Source organism: Mesocricetus auratus, unplaced genomic scaffold, assembly GCF_017639785.1.
Source record: "Mesocricetus auratus isolate SY011 unplaced genomic scaffold, BCM_Maur_2.0 Super-Scaffold_100010, whole genome shotgun sequence".
Classification (NCBI taxonomy): Eukaryota; Metazoa; Chordata; class Mammalia; order Rodentia; family Cricetidae; genus Mesocricetus; species Mesocricetus auratus.
The window spans coordinates 64,068,840-64,084,491 of NW_024429194.1; the positions used below are offsets into that span (position 1 = coordinate 64,068,840).

The 15,652-nt window shown below is 43.0% G+C and overlaps 1 protein-coding gene across 2 annotated transcripts; it reads left to right on the plus strand.

Moving 5' to 3' along the window:
• Window positions 1–906: 906 nt before the first annotated feature.
• Krt6a (keratin 6A) lies at window positions 907–5,179 on the plus strand. Of its 2 annotated transcripts, XM_040753763.1 has the most exons (9): window positions 907–1,462; window positions 1,980–2,194; window positions 2,508–2,568; window positions 2,698–2,793; window positions 3,001–3,165; window positions 3,587–3,712; window positions 3,859–4,079; window positions 4,290–4,324; window positions 4,427–5,179. In XM_040753763.1, exons 1-9 carry the CDS (start codon window positions 959–961, stop codon window positions 4,657–4,659), a joined length of 1,656 nt encoding a protein of 551 aa, XP_040609697.1. In that variant the 5' UTR covers window positions 907–958; the 3' UTR covers window positions 4,660–5,179. The 2 variants fall into 2 exon arrangements, with proteins under 2 accessions (XP_040609697.1, XP_040609696.1); XM_040753762.1 differs by having other exon boundaries at window positions 4,290–5,179.
• The last annotated feature ends 10,473 nt before the right edge of the window (window positions 5,180–15,652 follow it).

Genomic DNA, 15,652 nt, shown 5'->3' on the forward strand with positions numbered 1-15,652 from the left:
CTGACAGATCTTCCAGAGGTCCTGGGTTCAATTCCCAGCACCCACATGACAGCTCATAGCTACCTGTAACTCCAGTTCCAGGGGACCTGACACCCTGACACAGACATATACACAGGCACAGCACCAATGCATATAAAGCAAAATAATAATAATAGTAACAATACTAGTAAATTATTTAAAAAGAAACAGACGAATAAAAGATCAAACTGGGGAGAGAGGCTACAACTGGGATGGAGCATCTGCGGAAGACAGCTGGTGTGTGCCTCTGTCCTCAGGAAAAAGCTAAGTGACACTTAACATACAGGACACAGTCAATGTTAGTCTTACAAAGGAGAGCATTAATTTCTCTATTCTCTGGCCTTAGGGGGTTATCTGGGCAAAAAGCCTCTTCTGGCCATGCCAGACCACCAAGAAGAGCAGCCAGGAGCTACAGAAGAATAATTACAGGTAGCTGACAATGTCTAGATTGGGATATTAGGCAAATGCCTTTACAACTTCAGGAAGACTCTGACTGAGCTGGGGAGGGAGGGGCAGGAGGAAGGGAAAACCTGTGTGGTGAGGGGGCACAGAGGGAGTGTCCAAATAAGCAGAATGAAGGGACAATTATCACAGATCAGCTCCTTGTCTCTTTTGTTTGAGAAGATGACTAACTCATGACTTCAGAGAATTTGCGTCCAGGCTCATTGTGTTCAGATCAAGTCAAGGCTGGAAGGCAGGAGAATTTGCTCCATGACTAAAGGAAGCCAAAAGCAATCTTCATGTATCATACCTTTCTACAACTTGGGGGTGATCTCATTATTTGTAAAGCCCTGCCCTTCCCACTCTACAAGCTCACCTTCAGGACTTAGCCCAACCCATCTATACCATATATAAGCAGCTGCCCAGAGCCTATCACCCTCATCTGCCCAGCTCTGCCCTGCATTACCTCCACTTCACAGACTTCTCATCTCCAGGAACCATGTCTACCAAAACCACCATCAGGAGTCAAACCAGCCACCGTGGCTTCAGTGCCAGCTCGGCCAGAGTGCCAGGGCTCAACCGTTCTGGCTTCAGCAGTGTGTCTGTGTGCCGCTCCCGGGGTAGTGGTGGCTCTGGGGCTGTGTGTGGAGGAGCTGGCTTTGGCAGCAGGAGCCTCTATGGTGTGGGGAGCTCCAAGAGGATCTCCATTGGAGGGGGCAGCTGCGGCATTGGAGGAGGCTATGGCAGCCGAGTTGGAGGAGGCTTTGGCTTTGGAGGAGCCAGCAGTGGCTTTGGATTCGGTGGTGGAGCTGGCTTTGGTGGTGGCTATGGGGGCGCTGGTTTCCCCGTGTGCCCCCCTGGAGGCATCCAAGAGGTCACCATTAACCAGAGCCTCCTCACCCCTCTGAACCTGCAAATCGACCCCACCATCCAGCGCGTGAGGACCGAGGAGCGTGAGCAGATCAAGACCCTCAACAACAAGTTCGCCTCCTTCATCGACAAGGTGAGGCTGGTTCTTCCTAGAGCAGCCTATGCGGGAGCAGCTCTGGAGGGATGCAAAAGGCAGCAGTGGAGGGAAGATATTCTAGGCTTTGCACAAACAGTGTCATGGTTTCTGGTTGACTCTGTCCTAGCAGCTGGCGTTCAGAGACAAAGTTCTCTCCTCCAGAGGTGGCCCCATAAGGGTGTCTGACTCAGATGGGCTGAGATGAGTTCAGGCCTCACCTATCAGATGACAGTATTGAGGGAGATGTGTCCAAGGGCAGTTTGGGAGCCATCCCAGCCACACTAAACTGAACCACAACCAGCATGCCTCTTCTAGGCTGCCTATGCCCTACCTGAGAGCTCTGCCTTCCTCAGAGGGGTGATGTGACAGCTTCACTCTGGATGGTCTCTTGGACCCAGGGCCAGGCACTGCATACCTGAACGGGTATAGACAGACAGCCTGAGACAGGTGTCACACTAGTGAAAGGTCACTGAAGAATGAAACTCAAATTTCTGCTCACTCATGGCCCCTCCAGGTGCGCTTCCTGGAGCAGCAGAACAAGGTCTTGGACACCAAGTGGACCCTGCTGCAGGAGCAGGGCACCAAGACCGTGAGGCAGAATCTGGAGCCGTTGTTTGAGCAGTACATCAGCAACCTCAGGAGGCAGCTGGACAGCATCCTTGGGGAGAAGGGCCGCCTGGACTCAGAGCTGAGGAACATGCAGGACACAGTGGAGGACTACAAGAACAAGTGAGTTAAAAACAGTCCAGTCTGCCAAAGTTCATGATAATGTAGACCCAAATCTAGACGTGGACTCAGTTAATTAAGAAAGCCCAGTCATAAAGATGAAAGAACAAATAATTCCCAAAGAGCAAGAGACTAAGACCATGAAGGGTTATAGGGAACTAATAGAAAGAAACAAATGAATTATTGATTAACAGAAAAATCACCCTTTGGCCTCGTTGGGATATATTGCATTTATAGATATTGGGGGCTGGGTCACAGGCTGCATTTGATGCTATCTGCTCACTAGCTACAATGTGCTAAACCCTCCCTCTTGTAGATATGAAGATGAAATCAACAAGCGTACTGCAGCAGAGAATGAATTTGTGACCCTGAAGAAGGTGAGATGACAGATGGAGAGAAATGATTTGCATGCCTGATCCATTCCAAAGCATGATAAAGGCGAGGTGGAGAAAAATGGACAGAACAAGAGAACTAACCTGATTCTTTATTGCTGACTGTTTCCTCAGGATGTAGATGCAGCCTACATGAATAAGGTTGAACTGCAAGCCAAGTCAGACAGTCTGGCAGATGAGATCAACTTCCTGAGAGCTCTCTATGATGCAGTAAGTCATGCCTGTATCTCTCTGCATCTGTCTCTTTATCTCTATCTTTCCTGTCTATTTGTCTGTCTGTCTGCTCTCTCTCTCCTTCTAACTCTTATACTCTGCCCTCATTCCAATTATATTATCCTGTGCAAGCTGAGAGTGGAATATTGGGAACATCTGGAATCCTCACATCCAAAGCTGATGTTGCCTCTTTCTGTTCTGTAGGAACTGTCTCAGATGCAAACTCACATCTCAGACACATCTGTGGTCCTCTCCATGGACAACAACCGCAGCCTGGACCTGGACAGCATCATTGCTGAGGTCAAGGCCCAATATGAGGAGATTGCTCAGAGGAGCCGTGCTGAGGCTGAGTCCTGGTACCAGACAAAAGTGAGTACTGAGTTAGATGCTGAAGAGGAATATCTGGGACACACAATGAATTCCATAATTCTTAGACATCACTGGAGTTAGAGATATACTAGGAAGAAAAGGGGTCCTGTCATTGCAATTGGACGTTGTTGTACTTGCATCATAAAATTACATTGCAATTCAAGGATCCAAAAACACAGATAAAAGAGAGTTTTTATAAATAGGTTCCAGCTCTCCTTGCATGAGCTGTACTTGGAATAAGGGACCTCATGAGAATACACAGAACATTTTTGGTTCAGAAGAGAGATATGCAATCCATGTTCTCTCAGAACTTCTCTTGAGGAAAAGCCATTACACCAGTGACAGTGCAGGTCATCTAGAAGTGAATTTGCTTTTGAATTCTAAACATCACACAAATATTATCTCTTCAACTGACCTTCAGTATGAGGAGCTGCAGGTCACAGCAGGAAGACACGGGGATGACCTGCGCAACACCAAGCAGGAGATCGCAGAGATCAACCGCATGATCCAGAGGCTGAGATCTGAAATTGACCACGTCAAGAAGCAGGTGGGATAGACAGGAAATGTCAGAGATTGCTGTCCATTATTTTCTGTCCTCTAGACTCTTGCTTACTGGGAGCAAATGTTTGGAGTTCTGCCTCTCCAGTGAAACACAATACAAGTTTGTATTTCTTGCTCCCTCTCTCTGCCCAGTGTGCCAATCTGCAGGCTGCCATCGCTGAGGCTGAGCAGCGTGGGGAGATGGCCCTCAAGGATGCCAGGGGCAAGCTGGAAGGGCTGGAGGACGCCCTGCAGAAGGCCAAACAGGACATGGCCAGGCTGCTGAAGGAGTACCAGGAGCTCATGAATGTCAAGCTGGCCCTTGATGTGGAGATCGCCACCTACAGGAAGCTGCTGGAAGGAGAGGAGTGCAGGTGAGTGCTCACCCCTCCTCCGGCCCCTGCAGACACCTTCTGATGCCAGGCACTGAGCACAAGATGAGGGAGCACTAGCTGTGGCCACAATGGTTACCTTCAGGAACCACTAGACCAGGGGATTCTCTGTCAACTGTCAACAGACTGAGGATTACCATGGGGACTGAGGTCTTGTCTCCCGAGTTCTTATCTGCCCTGTTCCTCTTCCAGGCTGAATGGTGAAGGCGTTGGACCAGTCAACATCTGTAAGTACTATGCTTGCCCACTTGCCCGACCCCTGCCTTGTGCCTGTCTCACTGGACAGCGTGGGCTCAGAGTGACCCTTGTCCCCTCTGCCTCCCTCACAGCTGTGGTGCAGTCCACCGTGTCCAGCGGCTATGGCAGTGCAGGTGGTGCCAGCGGCAGCTTGGGCCTGGGAGGAGGCAGCAGCTACTCCTACAGCAGCAGCCATGGCCTTGGAGGTGGCTTCAGTTCTGGCAGTGGCAGAGGCATCAGTGGTGGCCTCAGCTCCTCTGGTGGCAGCTCTTCCACCATCAAGTACACCACCACCTCCTCCAGCAGGAAGAGCTACAGGCACTGAGTCCCTGCCACCAGAGCCTGTCCCTGATCCCAGCTCCCCTGGCTGCAGAGCCCTGTGCTCAGGGGCTGTCCTTGCTGACCTTTGACCTCTGCTCTCTGATTAGGGCTGAGGGCTGAGTCCTTGTTGCTTCTCTGTCTCTACCCCATGGGTCCCTATTACTCATCCTCTGATTGTCACCCTCTGACTTCACATCAGGACTCACTCACAATCGGTGCTGTAAACTGTAGGTTTGTTTCCAGTTAAGTGTTTCACTAGGCGTGTTTCTGAAGCTTCCTATAAAAGGGTGTCTCTGTCTCAAACATTCTGGAAATTATTGATGGATTTCACTCAATTATACTGGAGTTTCCCCTCAGTTTCCTGTGACCTGAGAAAACCCTGAATTCAATGTTGTGAACCTCCCTGGCAGTAACTATCATAACACAACTCAAGATCATGTGATGTACAGAGTTTGCTCTCATGTGATATCCTCTCTGATCTTTTCATTCTTGAAATTGCTAAATAAAGCAGATTTATAACATAATGACTTCTTCCACTTGTATTTTTGTGACAAATTGTTTTATATAGAAACCCTAAAACCTTTCAAGTTAAGGCATACAAATCCTTTTTTATAGTTTGGGAATCTCATATGAGCATAGAATATGATCTGAGGGGACCTACCCCTTATTTATACCCTACCAATTCCCCCACTATCTCCTTCCTCTTTTCACTCTAAATTTATGTGACAGCTCTTGCTTTATTTTTTTCCCCATGAGGTCATTTACTGTTTCCTGTGGGTCATGGTATAAGACAATCTAAAGGAGCATGATCCCTTTCATGGACCCCAATCCTGAAGAAAATTACTCCCTTTCCCCTAGTTGTGTTCAACATCCAAATCTTCTCAGCAAGTCGGGGCTTTGTGAGCTCATCTCTATTCCATGCTGGGATTTTTGCTGCCTCCATCTCCTGCATGTCTTGTGCACTTAGTCACAGCCACGGTGAGGTTGTGTGGACAACAGCCTTCTCATGTCCAGTATGCTCTTCCACTGCCAATGTTCACTACCCACGGCTCTTACAATCTTCCCTCTCTGTTCTGCAATGATCCCTGAGCCTGCATGACCATGATGGGTGATGCATCTGTCCCTTTAGAGCTGAACCTTGAACAGTCTCTTATTCTCTGCATGGTGACCAGTCTGGGTATCTGTGGTAGGCACAATACATTGTAAAAAGACGCTTTTCTGATTCGGCTTGTGACATGCACTCACCTATGGGTATAAAGATATGAACTTAATAGACTGATTTTTATTATGTTCATTTAACAGAATAATCATAATAGTTTCTCCCCTATGGCCTAAGACTAAGACATGGTTTGAGTCCATTTTCATACCAAGAGTAAGTTCTCTGTTGTGGCATGGCCTCAGATGTAATCATAAACTGCATGGCTATTCCTATAACATGAGTAACCCTACTGTCCCAGTTTGCCAACCCAATCTTTACTGAAGCTCGCAGGGTTCACAGTAGTGTAAGAGTGTGGAATACTTTTTTCCCCTATTGGAGCCAACAGAAATTTCTACCACTATGAAGCTACCCAGGGGAGATATAACTTCCAGGTCCATGCAAGTGTCATTGCTCAGTGTTTTAGATTTATGTGGCTATCTCCATACAGCCTAACCATCACGTTCTGAAGGATAATGTCAACAGCCTGTAATGTTTCAGAGGTTCCACCGACCAACAATATGAAAAACTATAACCTATACCTTGAACTAGCATTTCTGTTTGATAGCCTATGGAGCCTCAGGGAGGCATTGTCCCCCTGTTAGAGGGTTCACAATTTGAACTCTTATTATGTGTGTATATATAAATGTATTTTAAGAGAATTTCAAAATAGAAAGCTTGCATGTAGCATTTTCAAAGGCTTGTCTCTTCCCGTATTCCTTCTTGCTTCCTGCCATCAAATCCCCTGCCCTATTTAATCCTTCCTGATACACTGTTCTCCTTTCCCCATGCGTACCAGTGCATTCTGTCCCCCGATGCTAGAAATCCTCACAAAACTTGTTTCTGTCTATCTGGATTCTATGGATACTCTAATTTCATATTACACTTCTAAACATTCATCTCTGGCATCCATATAGAACAGGGGACAGGTTATATTTATGTGTCTGGGTACGGGCTACCTCCTGCAAAGTATGGCTATAAAGATCTCAGTGTCAAAAAATACTATTTATATTAAACTTGCCTGATCCTAGAATTTACAAAACACCAAGCTTCACACAAGGATACCTGCACCCCTATGAAACACATAGATTCACTAAGACATATGCTTCCCAAGGCGAGGTGGAACGCCAGCTTAGAAACTTCTCCTGTGTGAAAGGGTTACATTCCAAAGGACAGGCTCAGTCCTCCAGGATACAAAGAGGAAGGGCATCAGGTCTCACAAAAGAGAAGACAGGATCCTGACAAGTGTGGCTAACAGAGACTGAGACAAGCAGAAAACAGCCCAGGGCTCCAGCCCTGCTCCCCAGGCACAGGAGCCAAACTAACAAGCACAAGGGCAGCCGGGTGGCCCTGGAAAAACTGACTGGCAGATTTCACTCCATGGTTCTCACGAGCCTTAACACATCAAGGGATCCATGTTAGCGTCACTCCTCTGCATGCGGAGCTGGCTTTGAAGAAATCCATTTTGCCACCTGTACTGGTTGATTTTGTGTGCCAACATGACACAAGTTGGATTCACAAGAAAAGAAGCCTCAGTTGAGGAAATGCCTCTGGCAGATCCAGCTTTAAGGCATTTTCTTAATTAGTGAGTCATGGGAGAGGGCCCTGCCCGTGGTGGGTGGTGCTATCCCTGGGCTGATGGTCGAGGATTCTATATAAAATAAAAAGCAGGCTGAGCAAACCATGAGGAGCAAGCCAGGAAGAAACACTCCTCCTTGGCCTCTGAACTGACTCCTGCCTCCAGGTTCCTATCCTGCTTGAGTTTCTGCCCTGACCTCCTGCAGTGAAGAACAATACTGATGTGTAAGCAGGATGAACCCTTTCTTCCCCCTCTTGCTTTTCAGTCCTGGTGTTTCATTGTAGCTGTAGAAACCTGAACTAAGACAGCCAACACACATCTCAGAGTGCTGGAGCTAGGCATCATCTTAAGATGGCAACTTGTATACTCATCATCTTAAGAAGGAAACTCAGCTGCTATGGTGACCTGAAAGCAAAGGACCTGTGAATGCCCTCCCACCAAGGGGATACAAGGTCAGGAATTTGTAGAGAGGAGACTTAGTCATGTACCCACTGAAAAATGCAAACACTGGGGACCCATGTTTTGGAGGGTGTGGTAGTCAGTGGCTTTTTCCCACCATGATGAAGCAAACCTGTCACCTGAGGATTAGCTGCAGAGCCAAGACCACTGCACAACCGGGTCAGGACAGAAGACAATGAAGATGGCAACACAGAAAATAAGGAATGATCATGGTCCCATGGCTCAAGAATGTGTGGACATATTCAACAGAGCATGCTTTAGATCCATGGCCTGTGAGGGGGGTTTTGATAGAAACCTGAAGGAATAGACAATTATGTAGTTAAATTATAGCAGGTCATCCCTCATATAGGACTGAATATTTATATCCAAATATAAGACACCAAGAGACATTTAGAATGTCAAATAAACATGTCTAGGAAATAACTTTTCCAAGTCGCATTCTAATTAAACTGCCACAGCTTAGAATAAAGAGACAATATTAAAAGATACAAGAGCAAAATCACTAACTTTTTCTCTGTAAATCCACACAGGAAGCATACACGTCACACATACAAGCATATGACTACCACATGCTCAAGCAGATTTTGAATGTGAACAACTTAAATTTACCTCAAGCCACTCTGTCTTCGGTTTAAGGTCCCTCCTTTTGTTCATTTGAATGTGAGAAGTCATAATGGCAAGCTTAAAATGAGAGGAGGTGGTGGTGGATTTGGCTACCAGAAAACAAAGACATTGGAGAAGTCCAAGATCTTTAATACATCAGCAAGAAGGTGGGACCGCACGCAGTTCTCTCAATGAAGGGAATGGTTTCCCACCTGGACTGACCTCGCCCTATCTTTCCCTTTCTCTTCAAACATGAACTTTTTTAAAAATCACCTTTAGGATCTTTTTGTCTTTAGTATGATAGTAATATTCTATTTTTAAAAATTCCCATTAAACAAATAATATCATTGTATAATGTCTTTTATACCTCTCACTTTTGGTATAAGGAGGGTTGCAGTGATGGATAAAATAGGATTTTTTATTTCTTAGACCTTATCAATAATGTGGAGCCCCAGAAATTCCACAAATATATAAGGGCAAAGACTGCTGGGAGTAAATGAATGTACACCTTAGTGGTATCACTGGGACACAGAAGAAGCTTCTGTGGATAAAGTCCCCAGTGCACAAAGCTGGGACACACACGAAAAATGTCGAGCATAGCAGTGCATGTGTCTCGAGTGCCATGGAGCCAGAGACAGGCAGGTCCAGAAGCTTTCTGGCCAGCTGGACGAAAACAATTCCATGCTCAGTGGGAGACCCTGTCTCAACATAAAGTCGAAAGCAATTGAGGAAGATATTACAAGGTAACTTCTAGTCTCTAAATGTACACACATACACATGGACATAAAAATAGTATGACTTTTGTTTAAAAAAATCACTAACTCACAGGAGCAAACTCATAAAAGTAATATTATAGTTTTTATTGAACTCTAAAATTCAGAAAAGTATCAGATCATATACATACACTCATCCTATACATATATATACATAAAGATATATATATACATGTACAAATTTGATTCATATGATTATATGTGTTCACATTCACAGTTTTGTATGCATATATGCAGTACAGAATATGCATATATAAGTTTTTAAATTAGTTTCTTAATATATCCCTGGTTGCACTGCAAATTGTTATGTAAGAAGACGTCCAAATGCTGGAGTTATAGGTTTTGTCACCTCGCCAGTCTAGAATGTTATATTGAAAGCCCTGCAAATAAATAACTGGCAACAGAGCTGCTTCATCCAGAGAAGTTAGCTTACATGGCATGATGAAAAAATAATGTCACTGTAAGATAACCACATCTTGAAACAGTTCATAACCCTTTAGCCAACATCCCAAGAATACTTAAAGGAACTGCATAAAAAGAGAAGCAAGACAACCACAGACACAAGAGCCCAGAAGAAATTAAATATGTTGAGAAGAACCATGAACAAATGAGAGAAAAGAAAGAACCAGACATGTTCAACTCAGCAAGTCAGGACCCCCAAAAATGAGTAAAGCTTTACAGAAGAACAAATAGTATTGAATCAATCAAGACAGTGACAGCAAATTATTGGAGTGAGTAATTAGTCTCAGCGATGACCGTGATTATAAATTGTCTTAGGTTTCCAATTAAAAGATGCAGAGTAGTTGATGAAAAATCTAGGGCTTGTAGAGATGGTTCAGAGGCTAAAAACGCATACTGCTCTTGCAGAACTGAGGTTTGGGTCCCAGCACCCACACTGGGCCCCACGAGCAGTGCATGCACACTCACAGACTATCCACATGCATATATTTCAATAAAATAAATACTACAGAAAGATTGCATCCCATCTTAATAAGAATGACTCTCATCAAGGAAGTAAACTCCAACAGTGCTGGTGAGGACACCAGAGAAGAGGAGCCCTTCAGTCCTGCTGGTGACACATCTACTGTGGCCCTCAGTGTGACTGTGCCTGATAATCGGAAATGGGCCTAGCATAAGTTTCAGGCATACACAGTAAAGAATTTAAGTAAGCATAGCAGAGACACATGCAACTCCATATATATTTTGAATTCTTCACCACAGGCAAGGTATGGACTGAGTGCCGATGTCCATCAGATGATGAATGATGAAGAAAATGTGATATATAAGCTGTGAGGTTGTAGACAACCATAAGGAAACAAATTATAACATTTGGGAAGGGAGCAGATAGAACTAGGGTACATTACGAAAAGTGAAATAAGACAGACACAGGAAGAGAAACTATTGCATGCCTTCTTTCATATGTGGAATGCATGCATATGTACATACATGTGAATGCATGAGTTTTATGGGAGAGAGAGGCAGAAATAGAGGGAGACAGAGAAACGTATCAGTTCACAATACCTAGAAAAACATTTCACCTGGAAACCCCACTGGTCACATCTAGCAGGATCCCAGAAGAATTCTTTAACAGCACACATACAGTCACCATACCCTTCTAAGAACCAGAGATGGCAACAGAAACTAAGGAATAAAACACACACACAACAAAGTCAAGACCAGATATCAACACCTTGAATTACAATACTCATAAACCAAGATGCCTAGATGCCAACACAAAAACACAATCAACAACAGCCATGACAACATGTCTCCACCACAGCCAGGATCCCAACACAGTAGACCCTAAGAAGTGGAACATGGCTGAGGCACAAGATGAAGACAGTAAGACAGCCTCTTTGGATGTGATAGAGGTCTTCAACGAGTAAATACTCAGTCCTTTAAAGAAACCGATAAAACACAAACAGGAAAAGGAGATGAATAAAACAGTTCAAGACCTAAAAGTGGAAATAGATTCAACAAAGAAAACTCTAACTCAGTGGAATCGGGAAAGAAAAAATTTGGAAATCAGACAGGAACCTTAGAGGTGAGCCTCACATACAGAATTCAAAAGGTGGAAGAGAAAATCACAGGCATTAAAGACATGATAGAAAACAGATATCTTGTTGAAAGAAAGTGTTCAATGATTAACTCCTGGCAGAAAAGAATCAGGAAATATGGAAAACTTGAAAAGATCAAATCTATATATAATGGGAATGGAGGGATGAGAAGAAACCCAGATAAAAGGCTCAGAAAACATTTCAACAAAATCATAGAAGAAAATTTTCCTAACGTGAAGAAGGAGATGCCTTCTACAAGAAGTATACAGAACACCAAGCAGAATGGATCAGAAAAGAAATTCCTCTCAATATATAAGAGTGAAAACAGAAAAATAAATAACAACACCAACAAAAAGAATATTAAAATCTGCAAGAGAAAAAGACTAAGTAACATATGAAGGATACCTATGAGAATAACGCCGGATTTCTCAACGTAGACACTCACAGCCAGAAAGGCCTACAACTCTATGAGACTGTAGGTGTCATACTATGCTAATATACCCAGTAACACTTCCAATCACAATAGACAGACAAAATAAGATAACTTATGATAAAACAAAATTTAAGCAATGTCTATCTGCAAATTCAGTCCTACAGTAGACACTGGAAGGCAAACTCCAACCTAAAGAGGTAAAACACATCCAAGAAAAGACAAGGAATAAATAATCACACACCAGCAAATCAAAAGAGGGGAAACACAACACATACACACCACCATCAGCAGCACTACCACTATCATCACAACCACAACTACAACACCACACCACTAAAGCACATAACCAAATAACAGGAATAAAAATATCACTGCTAATTGATAACTCTCATCATCAATTTTCCAACCAAAGACACAGAATGGATGCAAAAACAGGCTCTATCCTTATGCTGCATCCAAGAAACATACTTTAACATCAAAGGCAGACCTGAGCTCAGGGTACAGAGATGGAAAAAGGTATTCCAAAAAATGGACACAAGAAAAAGCTGATGTAACCAGTTTAATATTTTGTAAAAATAGCCTTCGACCCTAAACTAATCAGAAAATATAAGAAAGGGCATGAACTGCCCATCAGAGGAAAAATCCACCAAGAGGACTGTGTAATTATGATTTTCCCTTAAAAATCTCATTTTATTCCACTTGTGTGAATGTCCAGGTTAGGACAATTCATAGAGAGGATGGAAAATGAGTTGTATGCAGGGTTGGGAAATAGGGGGGATTTAAGGGAAAATTGTAATTAGTTCTAGTCTTCTTTTGGAAATCAAAAGTGATTTCCAAATAAATTGTGATTAGATGTAAGTCTGTCATTCAGTATCCATCTATACCCTATAAAGAGGAGAATTTTATACTATGTACATTTTAATTTTCACATTTAAAAAACATTAAAGGAAATACTAGCTACAGGACAAGGCCAGGTGTTGAGCTCATCCTCAAGACACAAATAGAGCCTGAGTCATAACCAGAATATTAACCAGTTCTGATTCCGAGTGAAAGGACGCATGTATGATTCCAACAGTTTTGTACTTGGTCCCACACTTTGTGGACAGATCTCCCTGGTGAGCATAGAGGTGTCTATGACTCAAATCAGGACACATGAGTTGGTAATGACATAAGCAAATGACCTGTCTGAGCCTTCTGTGGCCATTTGTTACAGCCTCTAAAATACCGCAGATGACTGGGCTTGATTCAGCTTGTGACATGACAGAACCTGCTGCAAGCAGTACTATTGTTCTAAGATTCTGGACAAGATGGAGTTAGCAAGACCCATCAGAAAGAAGGGTAAATACATTAATTCATCAGTATAAGGTTTGAAATGCCCATTGATACCTATGAACCCATCTGTAAAAATCTCCAATTTTCTTTTCTTCCTAGTTTTATTGTTTTTGTTTTTTCAAGACAGGGTTTCTCTATGTAAGTGTCCTCATTTTCCTGGGACTCACCTGTAGACCAGGCTGGCCTTGAACTCAGAGAGATCCAGTTGCCTTCTGTCTACCAAGTGCTAGGATTAAAGACCCCGACCACCACATCCCCCCACAGATTCTCATAATCACTTCACTAATAGTTAAACCTACTGAATGAGCACCTCGCTAAGGTAGAGTTCCCTGTGGGGGGGAAAAACAACTTAGCATCTTGTAAAATTAGCCCCAGTGAATTATTTGCCTGTTGATCTTGAACAAAGATCAGCATTCTTACTAAAGTATAACAGATACAGAAGAAACCACTCGGGTAGCTACAGAGGCGCTTTTCTTTTGTTGTTGCTGCTGTTTTCCATTGCTGTTCAGATTGCTGACCCAAGGAGAAGCAAAGCAACATTAAAGACGTCAACTGGCTAAGGTTAGGCCAGAGGAGTATGAAATTCCCCATTGCATGTTCTTTCTCCCTTTGGGAAACCCAGTTCTGCCTCTTTCTTTCCTCTTTTTAAATCTTTAATTCTTATGGAAATAACTTCTGTCAAGGACATAGCATTTCTTAACATCGATGTACAAAATACAAGGCCAGGAAAGTCTTAAAAGAAAAGCTACTAGTGCTGAAATCAGATATTTACACTCACACATTGATAGTGGGAGAGTTTGTTACCCCACTCTGGTCAAAAGACAGACAAAAACTAAATGAGAAATGCTGGAGTTAACAGACCAGTAAGTTGGAAATATCTCCCAAGTACATGGATCAGTAGGATAGATAAAATAAGAATGGCCATCCTACCAGAAGCAATATACATAGTCAATGCAATCCCAACAATATTCCAACACAATTCTTTACAAATTTTGACAGGAAAAATTTCAGCTTCGTATGAAAATAGGAAAAGCCCAGGATAGTGAAAATTATCCTGGAAAAAAGGGGGGCACAGGATGTATGACCACCCCTGAGAGGCTTGAATATTTCTCGTTGAGACTCATGATTTAAGTTTACAGAACACAGTGGCCTGTTACAGCAATCACCAGGAGCAACCAAGTAGAAAAGAGCAGCTAAAACACTAAGAAGGACAGCTAAGAGGATTTCTTAACAATTTAGTTATTAGGAGAGAGGCTGGAGAGATGACTCAGCACTGTCTTCTCTTGTGGAGGATCAGGGTTCAAATCCCAGCTCCTACATGGTGGCTCACAGATCAAAACCTTCTGGTAACACTACTTCAAGGGTATCTGACTCACTCTTCTGGCCTCCAGGGGAACCAGGCTCACAAGGGGTTCACAGACATTCAGTCAGGCAAAACATCTATGAGCATTTTTTAAGTGAGGAGGAGAAAAAAGATTAGGAGATAATGATAGAATCTGTGAAACTATTCAAGATCTATGAACTATATAAAACATGATATAAGTGAATTTACAAATATAGACAATAAAATATTTCAAAATTAAACTAACAAGGATAATAGAAAAATCAAACATTTTTGTAGTTGTATTTATCTTATTTACGCATAAGACTATGTTTGTGAGTGGAAGTGTGTGTGTGTGTCTGGTGCCTTCAAAGGTCAGAAGAAGACATGGGATTCCCTAGAATTTAAGTTATGGATGATTGTGACCCACCATGAGGATGCTGGGAACTAAAGTCAGGTCTGCTGCAAGAGGTACAAGTACTATTCACCAGTGAATATTCTTTACAGTCCCTTGAAAAAAATTTAATATATATATATACACATATATAGGTATAAAGACATGTGCTTATTTTCTACATATGTAAAAGCAGACTATGTTTAGATATAATATTGGTTTAATTACTAAAGAAATTAGATTTTTAAAAAAATCTACTTTGAAATATTACAAGGTTTGTGAGTGAATTGATTGGAAATATGAAAACAATAAGGCTGGCTGTGAGCTGTTTGTCATAAAGCTGGTGATAGGTGTGGGGTAAATATGTGGTTGAATTTTCTGTCTGAAATGGGATCTAAAGGAAAACAGTTTACAGATCACATTCCTGATCACTGAAGGTCAGCAAAGATTGTTCTGTAGGGGTAAGAACATCCTGTTGGCAGAATATCTCCATATCGGTCTCCATATCTCCATGGGAAGAGGAGCAGGCAGGGAGCAGAGGGCTCTCAGTACAGACAGCATGACATGTAAAACACATATTGGTGACTAACTGAGATACAGTAAACTAAGGACTGACTTACTGTATCCAGATTAAGTCAAAACTAGAGACTGCAACATTTTTCATGACTAAAGGAAGCTAAAGCTACAACCTTTATATTTCACAACATTTATGAATAATCTAGGTGTGACCTCGCAATGTGCAAAGCCCTGAACTTCCCATTCTGCAAGCTCACCTTCAGGATGTAGCCCAACCCATCTATACCATATATAAGCAGCTGCCCAGAGCCTATCACCCTCATCTGCCTAGCTCT

Excerpts from the sequence above, each read along its gene's own strand:
- Krt6a (XM_040753762.1), top strand. The coding sequence starts at position 959 with ATGTCTACCAAAACCACCATCAGGAGTCAAACCAGCCACCGTGGCTTC. Across the intron at positions 1,463-1,979 it reads TCGCCTCCTTCATCGACAAG|GTGCGCTTCCTGGAGCAGCA; the intron begins GTGAGGCTGGTT and ends TGGCCCCTCCAG. Across the intron at positions 3,713-3,858 it reads TTGACCACGTCAAGAAGCAG|TGTGCCAATCTGCAGGCTGC; the intron begins GTGGGATAGACA and ends CTCTCTGCCCAG.